Source organism: Oncorhynchus nerka, linkage group LG5 (assembly GCF_034236695.1).
Source record: "Oncorhynchus nerka isolate Pitt River linkage group LG5, Oner_Uvic_2.0, whole genome shotgun sequence".
Classification (NCBI taxonomy): Eukaryota; Metazoa; Chordata; class Actinopteri; order Salmoniformes; family Salmonidae; genus Oncorhynchus; species Oncorhynchus nerka.
Window position 1 is genome coordinate 9,163,748 of NC_088400.1, and position 10,414 is coordinate 9,174,161.

Genomic DNA, 10,414 nt, shown 5'->3' on the forward strand with positions numbered 1-10,414 from the left:
TGTTGGCTGCTCAAACAAACCAGAATGACAACACCCGGGAGTCACACAAACTGTTTCAATATTTTTCCAGGGGGCGGGGACAGATGAACACGCTCTGATTGAGATCCTGGTAACCAGGAGCAACGAGGAGATCCACGCCATGAACGCTGCCTACGAGGATGGTGAGGCTTATAGCGCCCTTTAAAATATATATAATCACTACTGACCACTATTATTCTACAATGTAAAAAATAGTAAAAATAAAGAAAAATCCTTGAATGAGTAGGTGTGTCCAAACTTTTGACTGGTACTGTATATATGCATATAGCAATTATTGGTACCATGATATTTGTATTGCGGACTCGTTCTGATATTTCTTCATTTTTATTTGTTGCGGTATTTGTGTGTATTTGTTTTATATTGTTAAGCAATAGTGCACTGTTGGAAACATCAGCATTTCTCTGCACCTGCGAGCAATACTGCACTGTTGGAGCCAGAAACATCAGCATTTCTCTGCACGTGCGATAACATCTGCGTAATATGTGTTCACAACTAATACAATTTGACTTGCTCTTTGAACTGTGCTACCTATTGTTGCCTTTAGGGGGAGCCAGTTGTTCTAGTAGCTGTTACTAAACCATAATACACTGAAGCATTAACAGTTATTGTAGCTATAAACACCTATGATGCATGAATAATAGCCTTGTATTAACCTGGGTCTGATGTCTTGCAGGCTATAAGAAGAGCATGGAGGACGCTATCCAGTCAGACACCTCAGGGCGCTTCAGTCAGATCCTCACGTCGCTGGTGCAGGTAACGTTTATTCCCTCATACTGTACATCTACAAAACAAAGGGACATAATATGACCGTCCGTATAATTCTATATGAGTGAGTGAAGTCTATTCTACATAACAATACCCATCGTGCTCTTCCTCCCCCACCAGGGGGCGAGAGAGCAGGGTCCGGCCGACTGGGACAGAGCATTGGTGGACGCCCAGGTGAGTACATCATGCAACATGACTCTCGCTTGTTCGATTTTTCAACGGGGTTTATTGTGGAATAGTGTTGATGCTCTTTTCAGGAACTGGCCGATGCCTGTAACGAAGACTCTGACGACATGGAGATTAAATTCATGAGTATCCTCTGTACCAGGAGCTTCCCACATCTCAGGAGAGGTACCAGAGAAACACTGTTTAATCACTACTGACCACATCTCAGGAGAGGTACCAGATAAACACTGTTTAACCACTACTGACCACATCTCAGGAGAGGTACCAGAGAAACACTATTTAATCACTACTGACCACATCTCAGAGAGGTACCAGAGAAACACTATTTAATCACTACTGACCACATCTCAGAGAGGTACCAGAGAAACACTATTTAATCACTACTGACCACATCTCAGAGAGGTACCAGAGAAACACTATTTAATCACTACTGACCACATCTCAGAGAGGTACCAGAGAAGCACTATTTAATCACTACTGACCACATCTCAGAGAGGGGCGGCAGGGTAGCCTAGTGGTTAGAGCGTCGGACTAGTAACCGGAAGGTTGCAAGTTCAAACCCCCCGAGCTGACAAGGTACAAATCTGTCGTTCTGCCCCTGAACAGGCAGTTAACCCACTGTTCCTAGGCCGTCATTGAAAATAAGAATTTGTTCTTAACTGACTTGCCTGGTTAAATAAAGGTAAAATTAAAAAATAAAAAAAATATCAGAGAGGTACCAGAGAAACACTATTTAATCACTACAAGCCTCGATGTCTGGCTTTTACAATCGATGATAGACATGTAATTTAGATGTTTTTTCTTCTCAGTGTTCCAAGAGTTTGTTCGATGCAGCAATAAGGACATTGAACAGATCATCAAGAATGAGATGTCTGGAGACGTGAAACAGGCCATGTATGGCATAGGTAATAAGGCATTTGATTGGATGGCTTCTTCAGTTTGACCCTTGACGCCAGAGTGGAGTATAGGCCATTGAGGCTGTTGACAAATTACATTTTACAGGTTTGGCTATTGTAATATTTCGTTTTTTTGTTTTGTTGTTGTTGACCTATCATATCTCTCTTTCTCGTTGCAGTTCGGAGTGTAAAGAACCAGCCTAATTACATTGCAGAGCGCCTGTACAAAGCCATGAAGGTAGGTCTATTTCTGATGCTTTTTACAAACGGCTCCCATCGCAGTCCAGCCATGTTTCACTGCCCCGTGGATAGCTAGCGAAATCCAGTTTTTACTAGGCTAGCTGTTAGTACTAGCAGGCCTAAAGGGGATGGTTTTTCAAACTACTTCATGTTGTTGTTTCTGTCTTCCTGCTAGAGCAGGCTATGTATGTTTTGTGTTTTGTATTGTGTTTTGTATTGTGTTTTGTATTGTATTGTGTGTTGTATTGTGTTTTGTATTGTGTTTTGTATTGTGTTTGTGTGTTGTATTGTGTTTTGTGTTTTGTATTGTGTATTGTATTGTGTTTTGTATTGTGTTTGTGTTTTGTATTGTGTTTGTGTGTTGTATTGTGTTTTGTATTGTATTGTGTTTTGTATTGTGTTTTGTATTGTGTTTGTGTGTTGTTTTGTGTTTTGTTTTGTGTTTTGTATTGTGTATTGTATTGTGTTTTGTATTGTGTTTTGTATTGTGTTTTGTATTGTGTTTGTGTTTTGTATTGTGTTTGTGTGTTGTATTGTGTTTTGTATTGTGTATTGTGTATTGTATTGTGTTTTGTATTGTGTGTTGTATTGTGTTTTGTATTGTGTTTGTGTGTTTTGTATTGTGTGTTGTATTGTATTGTGTGTTGTATTGTGTTTTGTATTGTGTTTTGTGTTTTGTATTGTGTGTTGTATTGTATTGTGTGTTGTATTGTGTTTTGTATTGTGTGTGTTGTATTGTGTTTTGTATTGTGTATTGTATTGCGTATTGTGTTTTGTATTGTGTTTGTGTGTTGTATTGTGTTTTGTATTGTGTTTTGTATTGTGTATTGTGTTTTGTGTTTTGTATTGTGTATTGTGTTTTGTATTGTGTGTTTTGTATTGTGTTTTGTATTGTGTGTTGTATTGTGTTTGTATTGTGTTTGTGTATTGTGTTTTGTATTGTGTTTTGTATTGTGTGTTGTATTGTGTTTGTGTTTTGTATTGTGTTTTGTATTGTGTTTGTGTTTTGTATTGTGTTTGTGTTGTGTTTTGTATTGTGTTTTGTATTGTGTTTGTGTTTTGTATTGTGTTTGTGTGTTGTATTGTGTTTTGTATTGTGTTTGTGTTTTGTATTGTGTTTGTGTATTGTGTTTTGTATTGTGTTTTGTATTGTGTTTGTGTTTTGTATTGTGTGTTGTATTGTGTTTTGTATTGTGTTTGTGTGTTTTATTGTGTTTTGTGTTTTGTATTGTGTGTTGTATTGTGTTTTGTATTGTATTGTGTGTTGTATTGTGTTTTGTATTGTGTGTGTTGTATTGTGTTTTGTATTGTGTATTGTATTGCGTATTGTGTTTTGTATTGTGTTTGTGTGTTGTATTGTGTTTTGTATTGTGTTTTGTATTGTGTATTGTGTTTTGTATTGTGTATTGTGTTTTGTATTGTGTGTTTTGTATTGTGTGTTGTATTGTGTTTGTGTTTTGTATTGTGTTTGTGTATTGTGTTTTGTATTGTGTTTTGTATTGTGTTTTGTATTGTGTGTTGTATTGTGTTTGTGTTTTGTATTGTGTTTGTGTATTGTGTTTTGTATTGTGTTTTGTATTGTGTTTGTGTTTTGTATTGTGTTTGTGTATTGTGTTTTGTATTGTGTTTTGTATTGTGTTTTGTATTGTGTTTGTTTATTGTGTTTTGTATTGTGTTTTGTATTGTGTTTTGTATTGTGTTTGTGTTTTGTAATGTGTTTGTGTATTGTGTTTTGTATTGTGTGTGGTATTGTGTTTGCGTTTTGTATTGTGTTTTGTATTGTGTTTGTGTTGTATTGTGTTTTGTATTGTGTATTGTATTGCGTATTGTGTTTTGTATTGTGTTTGTGTGTTGTATTGTGTTGTGTATTGTGTTTTGTATTGTGTGTTTTGTATTGTGTTTTGTATTGTGTTTGTGTGTTGTATTGTGTTTGTGTTTTGTATTGTGTTTTGTATTGCGTATTGTGTTTTGTATTGTGTTTGTGTGTTGTATTGTGTTGTGTATTGTGTTTTGTATTGTGTGTTTTGTATTGTGTTTTGTATTGTGTTTGTGTTGTATTGTGTTTTGTATTGTGTATTGTGTTTTGTATTGTGTTTGTGTGTTGTATTGTGTTTGTGTTTTGTATTGTGTTTTGTATTGTGTTTTGTATTGTGTTTTGTGTTGTGTTTGTGTTGTATTGTGTGTTGTATTGTGTTTTGTATTGTGTATTGTGTTTTGTATTGTGTTTGTGTGTTGTATTGTGTTTGTGTGTTGTATTGTGTTGTGTATTGTGTTTTGTATTGTGTGTTTTGTATTGTGTTTTGTATTGTGTGTTTTGTATTGTGTTTTGTATTGTGTTTTGTATTGTGTTTGTGTGTTGTATTGTGTTTGTGTTTTGTATTGTGTTTTGTATTGTGTTTTGTATTGTGTTTTGTGTTGTGTGTGGACCCCAGAAAGCTGTTGCTTCATCGACAGTGAATACTAGCGATCCAACGACACTGAACTAAAATATAAACACAACATGTAAAGAGTTGGTCCCATGTTTCATGAGCTGAAATGAAAGATCCCAGAAATGTTCCAGACGCACAAACATATTATTTCTCTCAAATGTTGTGAACAAATGTGTTTCCTTCCCAGTTAGTGATCATTTCTCCTTTACCAAGATAATCCATCCACCTGACAGGTGTGGCATATCAAGAAGCTGATTAAACAGCATGATCATTACACAGGTGCACCTTGTGCTGGGGGACAATAAAAGGCCTCTCTAAAATGTGCAGTTTTGTCACACAACACAATGTCACTGATGTCTCAAGATTTTAAGGGAGCGTCAATTGACATACTGACTTCAGGAATGTCCACCAGACCTGTTGCCAGATAATTTAATGTTTATTTCTCTACCATAAGCCGTCTCCAACGTCGTTTTAGAGAATTTTGGAGTACATCCAACCGGCCTCACAACCACAGACCACGTGTATGACGTGGTGTGGGCGAGCGGTTTGCTGATGTCAACATTGTGAACAGAGTGCCCCATGGTGGTGGTGGGGTTATGGTATGGGCAGGCATTAGCTACGATGAACATTTTACCAATAGCAATTTGAATGCACAAAAAGACTGAGATAAGATCCTGAGGCACATTGTGTTTTAAGTATCTGTGACCAACAGTTGTATATCTGTATTCCCAGTCATGTGAAATCTATAGATTTAGGGCCTTGTGAAATTAGGGAGGGGGGTATTTTATATATTTTTGATCAGTATATGTGTGTATAAACATGTTTTCTCTGTTCTCTCTGCAGTGTATTGGCACAGACGACAGGGCTCTGATCCGCATCATGGTCTCACGCAGTGAAGTCGATCTTTTCAATATCCGCAAAGAGTTCAAGGAGACTCACGACTGTTCTCTCCATGAATTCATCCAGGTAGAAACCATGGTTGTAAGTTTTCATATTTTACATGTCGAGTGACACACTACTGTCTACTACACTTTGCACGTCCCTTTACATGCCCCTGTACACCCTCGGTGTGTGTCTGTGTGTCTGCGTGTGCGCGTGCGCGTGCATGTGTGTCTGTGTGTGTGTGTGTTCTGTTTTCTGTTGCACTAACTGTGCTGCTACACATCCTATTTCCGTTCGAGACGGGTGGAACGGGGAACGGTGCTCTATAGCTTCCTGTGTCGGGCGGGGCTTGTGGGGCTGCGGCTGCCATACAGCTGTTTAGGAATTTCCCCTGACTTCCTCTCTGTAGGCCGACACCCGTGATTGGCTGGAAGATGTCGAGGCAGGAAGTGCCCAATAACAGGTCGATACTGACTCTCACATGTAAAATGTCGAGGCAGGAAGTGCCCAATAACAGGTCTATACTGACTCTCACGTGTGAAATGTCGAGGCAGGAAGTGCCCAATAACAGGTCTATACTGAATCTCACATGTAAAATGTCAAGGCAGGAAGTGCCCAATTACAGGTCTATACTGACTCTCACATGTAAAATGTCGAGGCAGGAAGTGCCCAATTACAGGTCTATACTGACTCTCACATGTAAAAGACCTGGGTTGTGTACTGAATGGCACCCTGTTCCTCTACGGGCCCGGGTTGAAAGTAGTGCACTATATAGAACCTAGAGTAGGGTTTCATTTGGGACACATTCACCAGTACTAACTTATGCAGGTGAGGGTGACCCTTAAATAATGTCAATGATATCATCTATGTACCAGAGGAGGATATAAGAGCTATAATGGAATGGTTGGGGATTGATATACGGATTGGTTGAAAGAGTCGTGAAGTCACGTGCTGTGAATACAGTCGCTGTGTCATTAAAATACAATCAAATCGAACCCGATCCGGAGACGTTCTTTATTGCCGTCAGCGTAAAGTAAATTGCCGTTTTGCTAATATAATGTATTTCAAAACCGATTGTGAACTTAGATTCTGACATGTTATAACTTCTTTGATTTCTATAAATGTCTGTCCACTAACCCTGTGTGTCTGTCCACTAACCCTGTGTGTCTGTCCACTAACCCTGTGTGTCTGTCCACTAACCCTGTGTGTCTGTCCCTTAACCCTGTGTGTCTGTCCACTAACCCTGTGTGTCTGTCCACTAACCCTGTGTGTCTGTCCACTAACCCTGTGTGTCTGTCCACTAACCCTGTGTGTCTGTCCACTAACCCTGTGTGTCTGTCCCTTAACCCTGTGTGTCTGTCCACTAACCCTGTGTGTCTGTCCACTAACCCTGTGTGTCTGTCCACTAACCCTGTGTGTCTGTCCCTTAACCCTGTGTGTCTGTCCACTAACCCTGTGTGTCTGTCCACTAACCCTGTGTGTCTGTCCACTAACCCTGTGTGTCTGTTCACTAACCCTGTGTGTCTGTCCACTAACCCTGTGTGTCTGTCCACTAACCCTGTGTGTCTGTCCACTAACCCTGTGTGTCTGTCCACTAACCCTGTGTGTCTGTCCACTAACCCTGTGTGTATGTCCCTTAACCCTGTGTGTCTGTCCACTAACCCTGTGTGTCTGTCCACTAACCCTGTGTGTCTGTCCACTAACCCTGTGTGTCTGTCCACTAACCCTGTGTGTCTGTCCCTTAACCCTGTGTGTCTGTCCACTAACCCTGTGTGTCTGTCCACTAACCCTGTGTGTCTGTCCACTAACCCTGTGTGTCTGTCCACTAACCCTGTGTGTCTGTCCACTAACCCTGTGTGTCTGTCCCTTAACCCTGTGTGTCTGTCCACTAACCCTGTGTGTATGTCCCTTAACCCTGTGTGTCTGTCCACTAACCCTGTGTGTCTGTCCACTAACCCTGTGTGTCTGTCCACTAACCCTGTGTGTCTGTCCACTAACCCTGTGTGTCTGTCCCTTAACCCTGTGTGTCTGTCCACTAACCCTGTGTGTCTGTCCACTAACCCTGTGTGTCTGTCCACTAACCCTGTGTGTCTGTTCACTAACCCTGTGTGTCTGTCCACTAACCCTGTGTGTCTGTCCACTAACCCTGTGTGTCTGTTCACTAACCCTGTGTGTCTGTTCACTAACCCTGTGTGTCTGTCCAATAACCCTGTGTGTCTGTCCACTAAACCTGTGTGTCTGTTCACTAACCCTGTGTGTCTGTCCACTAACCCTGTGTGTCTGTCCACTAACCCTGTGTGTCTGTCCACTAACCCTGTGGGTCTGTCCACTAACCCTGTGTGTCTGTGTGATGTACTGTGTGTGTCTCTGTGATGTACTGTACTGTGTGTCTCTGTGTTAATGTGTCTGTGTGATGTACTGTGTGTCTCTGTGTTACTGTGTCTGTGTGATGTACTGTGTGTTACTGTGTCTGTGTGACATTATTGACAATGCTTTTACTGTGGGAGCTGTTCATATACCTAACTGATTACCCCACTCTGAATAACTTAGAATATTTATATAGCTATATAATATATGATAGAATTAACCAATAAGGCCCGAGGGGGTGTGGTATATGGCCATACGGCTAAGGGCTGTTCTTAGACACAACGCAACGCGTATAATTATTGCTATTATAAACTGTTTACCAATGTAATTATAAGAGTAAAAACAACCCAGTTTATAACTTAGATTATATCACATATTATATAACTTAGATTATGACCTGGGTGGTTCGAGCCCTGAATGCTGATTGGCTGACAGCCGTGGTATATCAGACCGTATACCACGGTTCGTCGGGTCTAAGAACAGCCCTTAGCCGTGGTATATTGGCCATATCCCCTCAGATCTTATTGGTTAATTATATAATATATGATATAATAACATATACTGTATAAACATTCAGTAAAAGAGACCCTAAATACTCCTTCCTCTCCTGTATGCATCCCCTGCTGTGCCACCAGAGACTCTGGGTTCGCGCCCAGGCTCTGTCGTAATCGGCCGCGACCGGGAGGTCCGTGGGGCGACGCACAATTGGCGTCGCCGGGTTAGGGAGGGTTTGGCCGGTAGGGATATCCTTGTCTCATCGCGCACCAGCGACTCCTGTGGCGGGCCGGGCGCAGTGCTAACCAAGGTTGCCAGGTGCACGATGTTTCCTCCGACACATTGGTGCGGCTGGCTTCCGGGGTTGGATGCCCGCTGTGTTAAGAAGCAGTGCGGCTTGGTTGGGTTGTGTATCGGAGGACGCATGACTTTCAACCTTCGTCTCTCCCGAGCCTGTACGGGAGTTGTAGCGATGAGACAAGATAGTAGCTACTAAACAATTGGATACCACGAAATTGGGGAGAAAAAGGGGTAAAATTCACACAAAAAACAACAAACAAAAAAAACATTTGTATGCATCCCAAATGGTCCCCTATTATTATATAGTGCCATTTGGGACGGAGTCTGTTTTAGTAAGTCCCTAAAAAGCTGCTGCTTCCTCTCTCAGGGTGATACCTCAGGGGACTACCGTAAGACCCTGCTGATGCTGTGTGGAGGACAAGACTAGAACCAGAACCACCCAGCAGGCTTCCAGAAGGCTCTAGAACACTCTAGAACTAGAACCACCCAGCAGGCTTCCAGAAGGCTCCAGAACACCAGTGGAGCTTCTGGAACACTCTAGAACACCAACTGAAGCTGTCAATCTACCGGTCAACTGTGCTGTGTATACATCCACATTGAACCCAGTGGGGATAGTCAGTCTGCTCTGTTTGTCCCTCACCGCTGCCACTCCTCTGCCAAAGTGACCTATGACCTCAACAGCCTCCCCACAGAGTCTCTGTTCCTTTCTTCTTTCCTAGCTTTCCTCAAGTAATCACAGATCTAAATTGGTTCAAGTGATGTTCATAACCTTGCTATGCTTACACCAATCCATAACTAATGATGCATTTTCAAATGACTGGAACATTGGAGCTCTGTGTTGTCACCTCTGTGTCAGATAGCTGTCACCTCTGTGTCAGATAGCTGTCACCTCTGTGTCAGATAGCTGTCACCGCTGTGTCAGATAGCTGTCACCTCTGTGTCAGATAGCTGTCACCTCTGTGTCAGATAGCTGTCACCTCTGTGTCAGATAGCTGTCACCTCTGTGTCAGATAGCTGTCACCTCTGTGTCAGATAGCTGTCACCGCTGTGTCAGATAGCTGTCACCTCTGTGTCAGATAGCTGTCACCGCTGTGTCAGATAGCTGTCACCTCTGTGTCAGATAGCTGTCATCTCTGTGTCAGATAGCTGTCACCTCTGTGTCAGATAGCTGTCACCTCTGTGTCAGATAGCTGTCACCTCTGTGTCAGATAGCTGTCACCTCTGTGTGTCTTTTTCATGTCAAATATTCTTTTTTTTCTTCTTTTTTCCCAGAACCCCTGTAGTGTTAGTGGTATTTACATTGAAAGTGAGAGATAGGAAACTGCTTGGCTATGTGTCTATCAACCTATTGAGGGCTTGAAGTGTTTTGTATGGCGCTTCCACAATGCAATAGGTCATCCATCCAATGAATACCGTATGGTTTTAGGAACGATACATTGTGTCTCCTGATAATAAAAGGAATGTGTCGTGGTTCTGTATTCTGTTGGCATTACTTTTTTCAAGACAGATTTGAATGATAAGATATGACCTATATTGGTATAAATGCATACCATTTTGGAAACTGCATTGAATACATTTTCAACGAAATTGCTCTTAGGTCCACATTTCTGTGTAATATGCACCGATGATGGGGTAATGACTCAGTAATGCACCGATGATGGGGTAATGACTCAGTAATGCCCCGATGACTGGGTAATGACTCAGTAATGCACCGATGGCGGGGTAATGACTCAGTAATGCACTGATGGCGGGGTAATGACTCAGTAATGCACTGATGACGGGGAAATGACTCAGTAATGCACTGATGACGGGGTA

General features: G+C 41.5%; 1 protein-coding gene across 2 annotated transcripts in view; it reads left to right on the forward strand.

The window, feature by feature from the left end:
* Positions 1-10,077, forward strand: part of LOC115115621 (annexin A6-like) — a 41,490-nt gene extending 31,413 nt beyond the window's left edge. The window contains exons 18-25 of one of the 2 annotated variants that reach the window (XM_029644112.2): positions 71-161; positions 713-792; positions 925-978; positions 1,062-1,155; positions 1,800-1,895; positions 2,066-2,124; positions 5,399-5,536; positions 8,967-10,077. In XM_029644112.2, the coding sequence (XP_029499972.2) occupies positions 71-161; positions 713-792; positions 925-978; positions 1,062-1,155; positions 1,800-1,895; positions 2,066-2,124; positions 5,399-5,536; positions 8,967-9,026 (672 nt within the window). In that variant the 3' untranslated portion in view covers positions 9,027-10,077. The remainder of the gene's footprint in view (positions 1-70; positions 162-712; positions 793-924; positions 979-1,061; positions 1,156-1,799; positions 1,896-2,065; positions 2,125-5,398; positions 5,537-8,966) is intronic. The other variant, XM_029644113.2, reaches the window with a different exon arrangement.
* The last annotated feature ends 337 nt before the right edge of the window (positions 10,078-10,414 follow it).